Here is a 16796-nt window from a genome sequence, read left to right on the forward strand (position 1 = left end):
GCATTATATAACAAAATCGTGAAGGTTAGCAAGTACTGAACCACAGTTTCTTTCTCCAGGTAAAATTCAGTGCTATGTTGCTTATGGCGTAGCACAGAAACAATTTCCAACTTGCAGACTCTCTGTGAATATGAGTTGATACCTCTCTATGAGCTTACCATTTCCTGATGCTGTTCCTCAGGCGTCTGGAACCTGAAATTCTCTTCTCTCGGCCGAACGGGCTCTGGCTCTGGCGAGGATTCACGCGGCGGTGGAGCACCATTGCGTTTCGGTGACAGCTTTGCGCGACCACCTTCACTGAACATGTCAACCGCATCCTTTTCATCTTCAGAATCTGAGTCCTATAAATGTACACACAATCATGAATGTATGCCCCTACTACAAGAATACATCAGCCAACCACAGAATACAGTACACACAATGCAGTTATAAAGAGTGGTCAATCAAAGCTCACCCCGTGAAAGAAAAAATGCAATAAAACTTGGAATACAAGCAACTACAGAAACAAAGAAGGAACACTTATTCATAATTACATTTTTTGTTGAAAAATGTGCCATATACACCATAATACATGAGCAGTAAAACAAATAAATATAGAGCCATCATAAAAAGACAGATATCAAAGCACGGCAACAATAAGGTAGGGATGGGCGAATATTGGGGCTCTTCGAATATTGGAACTAATATCACAGTATTCGAATTCGCTTCGACACAAATTTAGATTATTCGAAATTTCGAAATATTTCGAAATGAACGAATATATCTATATTTGAGCGCCTATAACTCCACTGTAAAGGTAGTTTCACTGCAGAGTAGGGGTGGTATGCTGCAAAACCAACCATCCAGCTAAAATCTGCAATGCCACGAAGCCACACTTTGTACAGTCGTAGCAAACTTAAAGGAAAACTGACACAAAAATTTGGGCCTCGCGTTTTTTTTTTTGCTGCAATGTATTGCTGGGGGCCTGTTAATCATAACACGGCACATCGTTTGCTGCAGCACGTGACAGATAATTAATTACAGGCTCCTCATTACCGACCAGTCTCAGTTTTGGTTTGAGAGAGCTCCAAAAACGACAAGCCGCGGGGTGCAACTACCACCACCTAGCATGTGCAACGCTCGAACACGTCAGCACACAGAACCGTGACGCACTTTCGCACGGCCCACAGCACAGACGGTGCAAGGAAATCAAGAAGTCTTTTGAACAGGAAATGGGAAAGCAGTGTTGCGAAACACAAAACTTTCAATGCGTGTGCTGCGGCGACGGACTCGCGAGCAGCCGCCGAAAAATAGTCTGCTGGAGCAAGCGCGGCAAAAGAGAAATGGCGACTATGACATCATCATAAATTGTTGTACCGGCTGGAGCGTGGCGACGTCGGGGAAGTAGGGGGGTCACTTTCAAGGCACTTTCAAGGGTGTTAATGTCGCGAGGTGCGGCGTATAGCGCTAGATCGCGCACGCGTACTTCAAATTCACATAAAATACCTTCCAAGCTATATTTGCTGTTAATATTTTGCAGACGATATACACATGTTCACGGGAATCGATCCCACAGGCTATTTTGGCCGCGAAGTCTTGTGTCAGTACCCCTTTAAGGGGGGGAGTGGGTTTTTTAAAATCATCAAGATTCCCTTTACCAGATTTAATGGAACTGCACAGTCTTGTTTAGTTTTCTTTGCTGATTCCAAATATGCAATTATTCTTCAAATTTAAGCTGTGCGAATAGCAAAATTTCGGGTGCAAAGCGAATTCGAATATTGAAGTGTGAGTGCGAATCGAATAGAATATTTCTCGAATATTTCTCTAATACTTCGAAGCGAAATTGCAGAAAAAAAAAGGTTAAAGAGCATTCCTAAGCATATTTTTATGAGATAGCAACATGAAAGTGTTTCTTTTTGCTAGGTTGATGAAGCGCTGGTGGGGTGGTGTTTCATAGTTGTCTTATCAAGAATGAGGCAATGCGGAGGCCGAATTGTATTTATGTACATGATTTGGTGCAACCAAAGTGTTGCCGACAACACTTTACACGTGGTAGGCAAAGATGCCATTTCCTCAGCCTTTCCTCCTCTTTCAACTTCTGTGGAAGCCCAACTGATGTAACAGACAAGGGTGTGCTCCCTTCAAGTCCGGAATTCCAAATCTGCCTCATATGTAAGAACATCTGAAATTTTGGATGCTAAAAAGCTTCGGCGTCCGATTGTTTGGTCTTCCTGCCTAAACTTCAGGTCCAAAACAGCATTAATAAAGCCCCCAACTCTGCCACATCTTTCATCTCCATGTTGGAACCAGCATTTTTTTTTTTTTAGTTAATACATTTGCGACCATAGCAGAGCTTAAAAGGCAGCTTTGCCACAATACGGGGGTGTGACGAGGTGAAGCATATTGAAAATCTAGGGACCACTTGCAATCGGACGTTGACTGTCTTGGCTAAGTTCGACCTTAACGAAGCTTGAAAGGCAGCTTTGCCGCAATACGGGGTGTGATGCGGTGAAGCATACTGAAACTCTAGGGACCACTTCCAATGGGACGTTGTGTCCTGGCTAAGTTCGACCGTAACGGGCCTGGAAGGCAGCTTTGCCACAATACGAGAGTGTAATGAGGTGAAGCATATTGAAAATTTGAAGGGGTCACTTTCAATCGGGCGCTGACTGTATTTGTCTTCGGGAAGTTCAAATAGTAAAATTCCTGTGCAAATCGAATCGAATAGCAAACACTATTAAAAAAATATTCGAAATTTCGAATATTCGCACACCCCTACTTCAAATATGTCCATTAGTTCCAAAGTTAATTAAAATTAATTAGCATTGTTTCTGGGAACAATGGAGCAAGAACTACTCATCGAAATCTTGCTTTAGGCACATAGCCGGATACTAGGAAACACAAGCTTCACAGGGGTAGGAATACTTTTTTGACGTGCAAACTATTAAGACTTATACAGCATATCAAAGCTTTCTGTTCCAAGATGTGGCTAGTTAGTTGCACGGACAATTAAAAAAACATTAAAACTGAAATACAAAAATCTGCTGCTACCCCTTGTGGGCAATACTAATGTATAGCTCAGTAGTGCAACAAGAATTACAATTCTAGGTGCTTTGATTACTGAAAGCCCGTTCCCAAAAGGTCGCAAAGAGTCAAAAACAGGTTTTGAGAAAATGCAGAAAAGCAAATAAGGTCGATTTTGAACCTCATGCAACACAAGATGTTAAAATTTTTTTGCTAGATTATTTGTAGCCACCAGAGATATAACCTGCATGAGTACTGCTGCAGCATGCATCATTCAACAGCCTCATAGCATCAAGAGCTCCATTATTGCGCTTTTTTTTTTCATTAGGATATAGCCTGTTTTTGTGGTATAAATTGATTCTATGGCCGAAATATCAATCCAAGGTGCAAGAAACTTGGTCAGTACTTGCGGCAATGCCTGTATGTTACAAAAGTGCTGTTTTTAAAAAAAACTGATTTTTTTCACTATTTTACATCTTGAAAAATCAGTGTCCCCCCTTAACTCAAACGCTCCGCAGTGTGGCCTGGACTGGTTTGACTGATGCCAGCCGCGAAGCACTGGGCGCTGTTGCCAAGATAATACCTCAGTATGCTTGGATAGTATGTTGGCATGCATTGGTAACATCATGGCAACAGAACCCAAAGCTACGCGGCACTGGTGTCAATCAAACCCTTTCTGGACACGCTGTGGAGTGTTCGAGTTAAGCTTGCTGACGACTGTACATGTTAACTTCACCTCAATAAATTATTTTCAAGTTTAAAAGCCATGTTTTATAGGCTTACATGCGTTAAGTATAGTAATGTTTAAAATGTAACATACTGTGCCACTTGTAACTTGCACCCTACTGCTGTTCAACTCTTGCTACTACTATTCAGTTGCTTCAGTTCACTTCAAACCAAAAAAGTGACATTCACACAAGCCTAGTTGACGTGCAAGTTAGTTGGACATGACAAAAATGCCCATTTTTCTTAACAATATGTGATATACTATTCGAACTATTTGATTTGAAATTATTAGACCAAATCACTATTCACTTCGAACCTCTAATTTACTATTCGACCATCCCTAGATTAAGACTCTCACTTGTGGTCAGACTAATGTTTATTTACAATGAAACAAGTTTCAGTAGACCGAAAGTTCGTTACGTACAAGCACTGAACATTATTGCGCTGTGAATTAAGAAATAGTAATTGTTCAATATTGAATCTGTTTGCTGTGTTGCACTTCTTATGCATTCTAGTGTCTACCTGCATTAAACACTGTGTTAAGTAGGTACATTTTTATTGTTCTGGCAAGCAATAGAACATGACCACTAATTGTTGCAGTAACTAGTAGTTGACGTATTTAGAATATAACTGGGTGTTGATCATCATCTCATAAACTCAACAAATCGAAGCAGTTTCATCTAATTTGATGAAGAAATAGCTAAGTTATCTTTATTAGCCATGCCACCTCAAAAACTGTTACCATGAGCTCTTGTAGCTCAAAATTATCGATAAGCTTCAAGTGGTGCTAACTCCTCTCCACCACAATCAAATGTCTGCTGGTATTTCATTTCAAACTTCTGATTATTCTAATTCCATTTTTGAAAGTCTAGAAAATTGGACGACGAAGGGTTCGCGCAGTCAAAATTTCAGATATCTTAATACATATGTACTATGGCTGTGCCGTGTACGCACAGACATTCTGTATATAAGATGGACATGCTGCGCATAATTCACTTACAAACTTAGACTTTGTATTTGATGGGTCGTCATCTTCAGCCTGCCTGCTGATCCTTGCACGTCGCTCTGCTTCTGCCTTCTCTCGTTCCAGCTTGCGCATTTTTTCCCTCTCCATTTTCTCCAAACCCTCACGAATCCAACCAGGCAAGGTTTTGCGCTTGGCGGCATCTAGGACATCAATAGACATGGGAACTTCCATGTTAATCTGCCCATGCTCGCGCTTAAATCCTGAAACGACACAAGGTGAGATTTTAGAAACAGGCAGAGTTACATTGCAAAATGCCTTCCAGCTAACAAGAACACAGACACCAGGAAAGAAGACCGTGCCGTGTGTAGTGTGACCACAGCAGAATCTCATGCCTTGTTTCTTGGCGTCTCGATCGTTTCTTGCGTACAGTGGAACCTCGATGATACGTCCCCCGGTTTTGCGCCGACCCACATTTTACGATGAATCTGTTCGGTCCCAGCAAAACTCCCATAGAAATAAGGTATTAAAAACCTCGGTTATATGAAGCAATTTTATGCCGACTCGCATCGTAACAAGGCTGTCTGATAACGTCCGAAGAAAAAAAAATCACCTTTTTTACTCAAATATAACATCAACCAAACATTCGCGGGTACAAAATACACTTACGTGCCCATGGGTTACAATTAGAAATAGAGTGAGACAGGTACAGTACGCAATCTTAGAATGGAAAATTTATTCTCCTGGCAGTTCTTTTTCCTGGCTTTAAGGTCACTATTGGATATGCCTCGATCATGTGCGCATCCGGGGCCGTTACCTAAAGAAGCTCTATCTACACAGAGTAGCTTCAGCTAGTCAGCAAGCTCGTCTTCGAGATCCGGATATTTTCACTTTTTTGGCTTGTGGAAGCTTTTCCTGATCGTCATACAGCTGAAGATCTTCTCCCTTTGTTTGCTGTACTCTGTCACAGGCCTCGAGCATGCAAAAGGGACGCGACGCTGCTATCTTCACCGCGCCAAATAGCTTTTCCTTGGCGAGACCGTTCATAATAACAGCGGCACAACACCAACTGCACTTCGCAAGAGAACAAACACGACGCGCACAGCTTTGTTGCGCACTAAAGTATCCTACGCGACTCGCAACTACAGTGCTCTGTTGACATTATGTGAAGGTGATGACACTATATCTGACTCTTCTGACGGGAGGCTATTGCCAACATGGTTCCAGTTTAGTTTTTACGTGCAGGCAATTTTTGAACTCAATTTATCGGAAAGAATATGTGCGTTGGATTTGATATTTTTTAAAGTTGAGAATAAGGATTCACTTACACCACCTTCAAGTAAATGCTTAGCCGTCATTTGAAGAAATAATTTAATCTACCTTCCTTGGATGAGTGTGGGGTCGTGCCGCGGGCTGATTCAGGCGGTCTGCGCCCGTTTTTTTGGCAAGGCTGAGCGTCACTGCCTATATTCTTAGTATTTCGATTATATGACCCTTTCGCGTCATTTTTGCGTGGTCCCTTCAAGGTCATATAATTGAGGTTCCACTGTACTTGGTTACCACTGGAAACCACTTTGCAATGTGCATCTAGCGCCCTCAGGCACGAAGCGTTCTCAGGCAAGGTACAAGCAGGCCTTTCAGCTGCTCGTAAATGTCTGATAACGAAGAGACACGAGAACTGACCTAATTGTGGCACCTCTTCTTCAAAAAAGGGAACCTGGGCGTCCTCCCTGTCGTTGCAACGCTCTTTCCTCAGGAATGGTGGCGGGCACGAGTTCTGGCCCATGCCCCAGTACTGGTGGTGGTAAGGCTCCCCGGAATTTGGGTAGCTCTGTGAGAGAAGCAAAAGTGCATCGCTGAAATGTGCATGCGATAACTCTCACAGAACTGTTTTGGCAGCTGAAACCCCCACAGTTCACCAATATGCTAACACAAACACACCTTTCAATGGCCCAAACATAATCTTTCTTTGTGTTATGCAAATGTGGTAAAGTGTACATATCTATCATTGCCAACTGATTTTTCAGATATCTTTTCTTCTTTATTGCTTGGGAAAAGGGGGGGGGGGACAACACATGCACTCAGTTACTTGGACTTCTTCACATGTTGCCACAAATACTGCAAAGCCAATACTTGCAAGAAACATTTTGTGCTAGATTCTGTTGTAATGGGTATCTCACAGACACATTACCTCTGCAGAGCTGCAAATATTGTTGTGGAGGGCACTGTGTGGCTCTAGAGCCTTTTCAAACTACTGCATTGTGATAGGCAGCATAAGGTGTCTACAGGGTGCTGTCCATGTAAAGTGCATAACCATCACACAATTTTAAGCGGATGCTATTACAGAAAAGTGCACCACATTAATGAAGAGTGTATTAACTCTTTCCTTACCACGCCACTAGGCATCGTTCACCGGTGAACGATGATTTCACGCCGCTATTTTTCAACAACCGCCGTGCGCTTCGACATGAAGCGCCATCTAGACGATTGTACACACACTAGAATTGCTGTTTCTGCACGGTTTGCATTTTTACCGCGAGGCGGCGATTTTTAAAGGGCGCGCGCGTTCAAAGGTTGAAGCGCACGTGAGCCGCGCGATGGTGTTGACATCCGAAACGACGCGCGCTTGGAAAAAAGCAATTTCGCTCGATGCCGGCGCTTCGACGAGCAATCTTTTGGACTTCTCGAGCAGTGATGAATCAGACAACGATGTGGTGACGTCGGATTTCAGCTCCGATGAAGAAATTTCACCAGATCAGCCGGAAACGTCAGCTGTTAGTCGCGAGCAAGTTTCGTTTTCACTTTCACTTTTGTTTGTAGTGTTCTGGAGCCGGCTGACTTGCTCTGTATGTGTCCCACATATTATTATTATTATCTTTAGCGTGTCTACTTCACTTGGGCATGTCGTGGTGCCTCCAGCACAAAGACACGTGGACTTCCGACCCCGGAGGGACGCGCGCATCTGGACATAGACCTCGACATGACACTCCGCAGTAACTCACATCGGCTGACGAGAGCGCTGGATTTTTTCCGCCTCTTCTTCATGGCGGAGGTATGCTTTTCAAGTATGCGTGGGCCCACATACTTGAAAAGCCGACATACAGTGAGAAAGACGGATCGTGGAAGGAGGTGACGCCAGAGGAGATGGTGAAGTTTATTGGACTCCGATGTACATGGGGATATTAGAACTTCCGCGTCTAAATTTGTACTGGAGTACGACTAAATTGCTTTCGGGACTTCTTCCACCAAAAGTCATGGCAAGGCAGCGTTTTACCGCGCTCCTGGCCACGCTGCATGTTTCGGATCCCGAAACGAACGGCGAACGAACTGTTTTGGTGCCTGGCACACTGATCTCCCTGAGTGAACAATTTATAGCTCGAGAAGTTCTTGAGCTAAAACATTCGTTTTTTCACTCCTACTCCACTACGCTGTTTTAAATATTTTGCATCTCTCATAATTTTTCCATAATTTTTTACTCTGAAGATATAAGTCTATTATTATGACGTTTGTTGTGAACGTACTTAATTATTTGTGTTTGTCAATTTTTGTTATATATTTATATCTGCCATTTCTTTCGTCGAATGTACCTTTCAAACTCTACATTTAGTACTTGCATTTTGGTATGTAATATTGTGCTGTAAAAGTTTATTTCTTGAAAAAAAAAAATCTTGGCTAGGACCAACTCAGAACTTCACTATTTCGCTATGCATCAAGTAATTTTTTTGTAACTCAAAGACAGCTTTATCGATTTTAGCCATTTCTCTAAATAATGTTGCCCTGTGATTAATAAACATTTTGTATATTTCGGAATTTCTCAAAAAAATGTTTTGTTGGAGATGTGGCTTCCTTCCTAAAAAATTTTTTGAAAAATTTTGATTTTTTTTTTGTATAGGAATTTTCTTGGCCAAATAAGTTTTTTCTATTGTTTTAAGATAAACAACATTCAAAAGTACGTTCATTTGTCTTTATTTTGATGTATTGCATGGCACTGTAAACCTAGTAGCAACGGCACAGAAAATTCCTAGTTGCAACATACAAAAATAGGCCAATTTCCCCGTGGTAAGGAAAGAGTTAACAAACCGTATGTCCATTGGAAATTTTTGGAAAGGTCCTACTTCATGGGTATTATTAGATAGAGGGCTAATTTGTAACACTACAGACTCTTTTTTTATACTGCACCAATTGCATTAACATTAGTACGGACTATGAAAAGTAGAAAAAAAATCAGTTGGCAAGCAGTTTAACAGAAATTTACGCCAGTGACAATTTCAAGTTTACGCTGGCTTGTTTTAGGCTTATGTTACATGGGTTCCATGGACACATTTAACATTTAATGATTCCAGCCATGGCAGCTGTGCACAACAACACTGCTAGTCCATTTGTAGTTGCTGGCAGTTCACCAAGTTTCAACTTTCATACATTGTTGCCAGGCATCCTTCACATGCAAGAGCAGCGGATTATGCCTGAGGGTCCTCCACAGCGCTACTAAATAACCACAGGACGTCTGCCTCATTTGGCTGGAGCAATGTCTGAGCTGCACCTACGTCCATGAGTGGCGGTGGAGGTGCGTACTGGGCGTACTGTTCAGCACCGCCGTGGTTGTAATCGTAGCTCTGGGAGGCAAGTGGCTGGCTTGACGAGACGTGGCCGTAGTCAAAGGTCTCCTTCTCGGAGACTCCCATGGGTGGCATAGGAGCAACTGCGGGAGGGCCCATTCCCCCTCCAGGCATGGCCTGGTGTGGACCCATCGACTGCCAGGGCTTTCCTTCCCCAGCCCCCCAAGACGACGATGCCGGCCCTCCCCAGTAGCCGCCTTGTGGTGGAGGCGGCCCGGACGGTGGCATGCCTCCTGGTTACACAAGCAGAGAGCAAGGGAAAGACCATCAGATAAAAATCCATGAGATAGCTCAATTTTTTATTGTTGGGAACCATAAATACTATGAGTATACAACTAATACCCCTGTCACACGAGTACGCAAAAACTCTTTTACATAAGCCGCCGTTTACAAAGTTGAATGACTTTTTAATGAAGAGGCATTAACATGCAACCGAAAGCATGGCACTGGCTTTCAAAACAGAACCAGCGAAAATAAAATATATAAAGTCCAAGTGTCCCTCTCAAATTGTAGGCATTGTTTTTTGTGTGCATCCAGGGCTGTTCGGTCACCAGCATTGATCATACATGTCACAACGACACGCATTTTGTGTACGTGCATTCGACACGCTAAACGTCTCCATGTAATATCTCCGACCCGCTCGGCCTTACGAGAGTACACAAGGAAATAAGCTTTAAAGGGTTTATTACAGCCTTCAACGAGATATGAAATTTATTTTTATGATGAGCGTAGGTGACAGAACAATAAACACTTGCCAATTTTTTTTTTCCCCTATTCATAATTCTTGGTGCCCACTGGTTTCGAGGCTACTGTATTACGGCCGTGAAAGAGATCGACGAACTCGGTTTCCAGAAAAGACCGCTTCTGAAAAAGAGATCGCTGTCTATCGCGTGTTTGCGCGTGAAACTTTTTTGGAAGAAGTCTTCTTGCTTAAGACTTTCAAGTGCTCGTGTGACAGGGACAAAAGCTGCATTGATCACCATTATCATCATCAGCCTAGCTATGCCCAGTGCAGGGCAAAGGCCTCGCCCATGTTTTGCCCGTCAGCCTGGTCCTGTGCTTGCTGCGGCCACGTTATCCCCACAAACTTCTTCATCTCATCTGCCCACCTAACTTCTTGTCTCCGCCTGGCGCGCTTGCCTTCTCTTGGAATCCAGTCTGTTACTCTTAATGACCAGTGGTTATTTTGCCTTCGCACTACATGCCCTGGCCATGCCTATCTCTTCTTCTTGATTTAGATTAAAATGTCCTTAACACCAGTTTGTTCCCTGAACCACTCTGCTCTCTTGAGGTCTTGTAAATGCCTATAGAAGGCAAAAAAAGACACAACAAAGTGCCTGACCAAAAAGTTCTGGACCACACACTTCAAGTCTTATACAATACTCTATTCACCTTGTTTCCAGTATTTGTATTGTGCATCTTACTCGAGCATGGATGACTCCCCCCCCCCTAGCTGCGGCCTAACTAACAGCCGTGAACTAATATTTCGTCCCTTGTTCTGTTCTTCATTCATAATGTCTCCCATAACCCGTGTAGCACAACTGGCTTGGATACGAAGACCAGCCCGGCAAGCCTCATTAGGCAGTGTGTGGAGTGCTGAAAAATAATTTATTTAAATCCACTTATCAAAGTGGCACACAAATCATGCACAGATTCATTTGAATTATGAAGACAGGCCTTGCGTGCTCCCTTGAAACACTGCGGCTTTCATCTCAGCCCCTTCCTTAATATGCCATGAACTTTACTACATTCAGTTTCTCTGGCATCTTTGCGCTACAAGTATCAATTAACATCTCTCATCTCAGTGCTCCATTATGATCGACAGTGTCAAATCAGCTGTGATCCCTTAGCATACCATGCTTTGTAGCGGGTTAAGAAAACACAAGTATTGAAGATAAATCTTCACACTGCACAGCCCGAGTTAGAGATTCCTCAGAATGATGAAAACTTATGTCGGAGGGCGCATTTTAAATTTTTTGTGCACCACTCATAGCATGCATACTGATTTGGAACGTAAGTTCCATCAATGCAATCATAATCAACAGAATTTTTTAAAGTGACAAAGTTTGTTTCAGAAGGCACTAAGTTGAAGTTGACATACACAAGAGAAAGAGAGAAAGACACACACTGACACCTGTGTGTGTAGTATTGTCTTGCGTACGCCTTGTTTACTTCATTCAATAGAATGCACAGCAAACCCAACCACACATGTTGTAACAAAGAGTAGCACCTGGCTTTAGAGCAAGGCATATGTAGGTTGCATACCAATATGCGGTGGCATAGGTTTGTGAGGTACAGAAGGAGGCACTCCATGATGTGCCTGTGGTGGCGGCAGAGATGGTGCAGGCACTCTGGGTGCCATATGTGGGGCCATATGCGGTGCTGGCATAGGTGGTTCGGGGCCAGAAGGTGTCTGCTGCATTTGGATCCATTGCTTGGCGAGTTGGGCCCAGTCCACTGAGGAAGCAAGGTACCAGACTTCTTCAGACAAATGCTCAGGTACAAGGAATATGAGCTCTGCAAGAGCCCCTGAAGTTAATTCCAAGGAGCTATACAGACGATGAAACTACATAGGAGTGGTCTGATAGAAATGACCTGAAGAGTTGCAGAAGGAGATCTTGTTATACATAGCGTGTAAACAGACAGAGGATGGAAAAAGTGGGGCATAGACTGCGCTTGTCTATGGGCGCATCAAGTTGAGGAGCTCGAGCACACTCTAGCTGGTGGAGTGCGCTCTTCTTAACGGCTAAAACGTGATTTCCAGTGTGTGATTACGCAACTTACTGCACGCGCTCCAACCTCGAGACAGTGCACGAGAGCTCGCGCCTGCTATGGCTTCCGGAAAAATGATGCATTTCCGACTCTCTCCACTGATAGAAGTGCGTTCTCCTTCTCATCTTGTTTCTACAGTCTCATCGTGTTCCCAGCACGATGACAAACTTTGCACGTTGGCGTGGTTTGAGGTTGTGTGAACCAAATATGACAGCTCGACTATTGCTTGTCAGACGCACAGGTATGTAACCTATTCCGGAATAGTCGCAGTGCGGCGACTTTCTGTTGCTATATGTGCGTACTTCTGCAGGCTCTCATGTTATTCTGCGACAGGGTACCTCTGAGAGCAGCAAGAACAGCTTGCATAGCATTTGTAGCTGCTGCTGCCTTCGTTGTCGCGCATCAAGTGATACAAGCTCGCCTTTGTTCAGCAAGAACTGCAGGAGTTTGTTTACCAGCGACGCTACTTCGAAATGCGTGCAAAGTGTGAAAGCGGATGCGGAAGCAACATAACATTCGCCATGTGACTCGTTTGTGCCCTCGAAAGCAGTTGGCGGAAATCGCTGTTAGGTTAAGCTCTGAAGGCATCGTACTCAAGTGCGCTTGGGTATGCTCCTTTAGAGTTCAAAGTGTGCTAACTTAACGCGTCCTATGTATTGCATCCCTTGTCCCTTTCTATGCTATGTGTCAATCTAAAACACCGAGTGGCTTAGTCTCATACCTTGCCCAGATGGGAAATTGATATTAAATGTAGAAAGAGGAAGAGTTTGATAAGCAAATAATTTGGGAGAGTTATGTATTGTGAATCTTTCTATCTGTGCAATGTCTGTAGTCTTGATACCGAAAAAACAACAAAAATTTTTTAATGTAGAGCAAAGGACAAACATTTTGTTAACAAGCATTCTGTGTCTTAGTGAATGTTTCCAGCACTCTCACAGTTTTGCAATACTCAAGACTGAACTTTCTGAACTCCAGAGAACCAACTTTATGATGCTGAAAGCAAGCAACTGCCCTTAAAATGCATAATTGAAGCCAATGAAACTAATATCAGTTGCCATGACATTGCAGATAAAGCCTGCTTCTACTTTTACTGACCCTTAGCCTCAAGAGGCAAATATGGGAGCAACGGCAACACATATTTAATGCACCGGTAACTTACGTTACTCAAAATAGGACATGTGTTTATGTTTCTCACACATTACAGAGGGATGCGAGGAAAATGCACACCCATTATTATTTGGTAATGTTTTTATTATCTCTTTTAATGAGCCAAACTCACATGCAACATTTAAATCTGCGTAGGTGGCACATCTTGACTAAAAAACAAGGGAGTGTCTAGCGTTACGTCTAGACGTAACGGTACGAGCCGTTGCAGTTACGTCTGGACGTAAGAATAAAGTCTCTTAAAAGTTACGTCCAGCGTGGCAATACAAATACAGCCCGTTAGACCTACCGAACCGATTGGCCTCAGTGGCGCAGCGGCTAGCGTGTCGTGCTCGGAACTGCGAGGACGTTGGTTCGAACCTCGCTGCTGGTGGCTTCTTTTTTTTTTTTTTTTAACACGAAAGTGTTTTATGCCGGGGTCCACCAAGTACATCCGTCACGGATATGACGTTGATAAAATTGACACCAACGGGTGAGAAAGAAAAAACTAAGAAAAATATACCCCGCTGGGAATCGAACCCACGACGTTCCGGCCGCGACGGCAAGCGCCCGACGCCCTACCCACTAAGCCATCTCGGGAGATGTTAGGCACGGCGCGAACGCGCCTTATGTCTTTCACACATTCTCTTTCGCAGCGGGCGGAGCGGGGCGGTGCCGCCGTCTGTGAGAGGTGAAAAGAAGTAATGCTTCACGATCGACACTTACTAACGCTTACTCCGAGATTGCACGCGATATCTGAGGTGATGGTTAAAGCGTCTCGATACCAGAGAGGTAGAGTGGCCGCGCTGGCGTCGCTGAGGCACCCTTGACGCAGTTACGTTCTTTGCCTTTGGCTTCGTGTTAGCGTGCGTCGGCTCATCGGAGTAGTGCAGCTTCCACGTGCACCAACGGGATTTCTCCGCCGCCGACTGCATCAACTGCGAGAGCACCGACTGACAAAACTGCTGCAATATGCGTTGCGGAAAGGACGCGATTTCGACGGGCGAATGTCGTGCCCTGGTGGAGCGAGAGCAGCGCCTGCGAGACAGAGGCCAGCGGGACGCACGCGTTTGCGGCTCAGGCTACGAACCTCCACCTCCCGTGTTGCTGAAGCGCAGTGTGTGTTATGTATGCATGAGCACAGGCGTCGGCTACCCATTACTAGAAAGCGCACACCGTGCCGTTTCTCTCCTTAATTGACGACGCTTTGAAGAAGTGCATACCGGATACCAGTGTTGATTATGAGCTTGTTGATATCAACCTTACGCGGGATTCACGATTCGCTGTGTCCAAATATATGTTCACACCGTCAGCTACCGCAACGGTTTAATCATCATCATGGGCGTTAGTCGTCGCGATAGAGACATGCTGTCAACATGGCTGCATCCACGTCAAACGGTGCTATAGCTGCCAAACACGAATAGACATTGTACAAGCTCTCATATATCACTACACAATAAGCTCTACTTCTGTGAAGACACGTTTCACTTTCGTGTTATACCGATTCCTATGACGGAGGGATCAGCCATGTTTTTTTTTTTCTTTTTTTTTGTCTCAGGTGTTGCTGAAGTCTGTTGCCAGAGAAGCGCGACGCGGCTCTTGGTTACGTACGCCTCCGCCTGCCCCGAAGGGGCAGGCTGCGCGGGCTAAACAGCGCGTGGCCGCGACAGCGGCCAGTAGCGCGTGACCGTGACCCTGCCAACCGGCCATTGAGCGTTAGCGAAATGGCCGCACTCGCGAAGCGAGGGCGAAGCCACGATTAGGTTGCCGCGCCCGAAGGGCGCAGAGGGCCTTCACTGAGCAACAGGAAAATAATGTACTCACGTTTGTGGAAAGCCACATGACTAGAGTCCCTAGATTTTCCCTGCTCTTCAACAGGGAAAAATCTAGGGACTTTGGTCTGGACGTAACGATAGCGGTGACTACAGTTACGTCTGGACGTAACCCTAGCAACAGCCAAAAAACAAATAATTTGATATTGGTGCCTAGTATGATAGCAATGCAGTAAAGTTAAATTATGCTGACTGTGAGACATTCATGCCACATTAATACCGTACGTTCACGAATTATGTTAAGTAAAAATGGCACACATGTAATGGTTCTTACCTTGTTCATGAGGCACGTTTTGATACATGGAGGCATGAATCGGCCATTGATTCCACGGTCCAGCGGGTCCGGACCACATGATTTCTATTTACAGCAATTTTTTACACTGAAGAAAAAACAGACAACTTGCAGTCTCTTTCACGGCTGCTACGAAAGGAAGCGAATCAAGGCATGCATAAAAAACACCGTGCGAACGATCAACGCGGCGTTTTTAACACCATGCGCACAACATCTAGAACACAATTTTATTTATGATCTCTCTGACGATGATCGATGATAAGCAGATGAACTAAGGCATCTTCTGTGACAGGCGACCCCAGTTTCAAGGTGGCTTGTGAACAGAGTAAGATTATTTTTATTCACACACAAACGCTGCACATACAGCGTTATAAGAATTCGTTCAGACCCTTTTATCGCTCGTAGATTTTATCGTCAGTAAGTATCCCAGCCGCTGTGATATGATGAGAGCAAAGAAGCACAAATAGAACCCCGTGTTTTCAAAGGGAAACGCTTCCAAACAAGACGCGAAAGCCGGTAGCGCACGGAAAGAGCTGACTGTGCTTTGAAAGCGTCGATGGAGCCATTGGCTAGAAAATCTATAGTCACGATGATTAACTGTCCGTAAACGATAATCAGGCGCTAGGGCCATGGTTCTACTGTTGAAAGAAACGAAATTTACCTTGGGCGATTGGCAGCGACGAGAGTTGCGTTGCAGTACTGCAGTACTCCGCCACTGCCGAAGCAACAATGTTTCACGATCTGACTTTGACAAACGGTCCGGCTAGATGGCGAAACACATCTTGGTGCACATAAACGGCACTTTCTTCCAGTAGCGATCAAAAATAGCGAATTGCAGCAGTCAGAAACGTGCCCATTTTCTCAGGCTAACAAGATTTACAAGATGGCGTGAAAATCGAGAAAGGGTAATAATGATGATACCGGACCCTGCGGACCACAAAAAAAAAAAAGAACCCCGTTGTTCGCCTTTCAGGATGATATGTTGTTCGTAAACACTGCTCCCCCAGTTTCACACGCAAATTCACTGCTTACCACAGCAAAGGAGCATTTTTAGTTATGGTACTTGGCTCCCGTGTTACCTTTGAGTTGTTCCGTGTTTACCCGATAGGTGGCAAATTATACAGTATCTGTTTTTTGTGTGCCGCGAGATTTGAAAAATTATTCTTCATAGCGATCAAGAAATCGAATTCGGATCGGCCAGGGTCGCGATCAAAAGTGCCCGTCAGCCGCATTAAGGGGCGCACACAAAGTTATCATTTTTCGAGGGGTGGGAGGGGTAGGGTTTGAATCATATAAAAAAAAAATGATCCGATTGTGGAAGTTTGCGCAAGGACGGGGAGGGGTGCACATCCCTGTCCACCTGCAACTGATGCTTTGACGCTTATGAGGTGCGTGCCTCAGATGTTGATGATAAAACTGGCAGTTCAAACTAAGTGACATATGACTGA

General features: G+C 44.3%; 1 protein-coding gene across 2 annotated transcripts in view; it reads right to left on the bottom strand.

Annotated features, from left to right (window-relative positions):
* LOC119396860 (arginine/serine-rich protein PNISR) overlaps nucleotides 1-16258 on the bottom strand; it is a 32720-nt gene extending 16462 nt beyond the window's left edge. Inside the window, exons 1-7 of one of the 2 annotated variants that reach the window (XM_037664207.2) lie at nucleotides 16010-16258; nucleotides 15331-15436; nucleotides 11575-11766; nucleotides 9238-9542; nucleotides 6377-6524; nucleotides 4730-4896; nucleotides 159-341 (exon numbers count right to left, since the gene is read on the bottom strand). In XM_037664207.2, coding sequence (XP_037520135.1) covers nucleotides 159-341; nucleotides 4730-4896; nucleotides 6377-6524; nucleotides 9238-9542; nucleotides 11575-11766; nucleotides 15331-15409 — 1074 coding nt within the window. In that variant the 5' untranslated portion in view covers nucleotides 15410-15436; nucleotides 16010-16258. Of the gene's footprint in view, nucleotides 1-158; nucleotides 342-4729; nucleotides 4957-6376; nucleotides 6525-9237; nucleotides 9543-11574; nucleotides 11767-15330; nucleotides 15437-16009 lie in introns of both variants that reach the window. The other variant, XM_037664205.2, reaches the window with a different exon arrangement.
* Between the last annotated feature and the right edge of the window lie 538 nt (nucleotides 16259-16796).

The sequence above is a fragment of the Rhipicephalus sanguineus genome, chromosome 6, assembly GCF_013339695.2.
Source record: "Rhipicephalus sanguineus isolate Rsan-2018 chromosome 6, BIME_Rsan_1.4, whole genome shotgun sequence".
Lineage (NCBI taxonomy): Eukaryota > Metazoa > Arthropoda > Arachnida > Ixodida > Ixodidae > Rhipicephalus > Rhipicephalus sanguineus.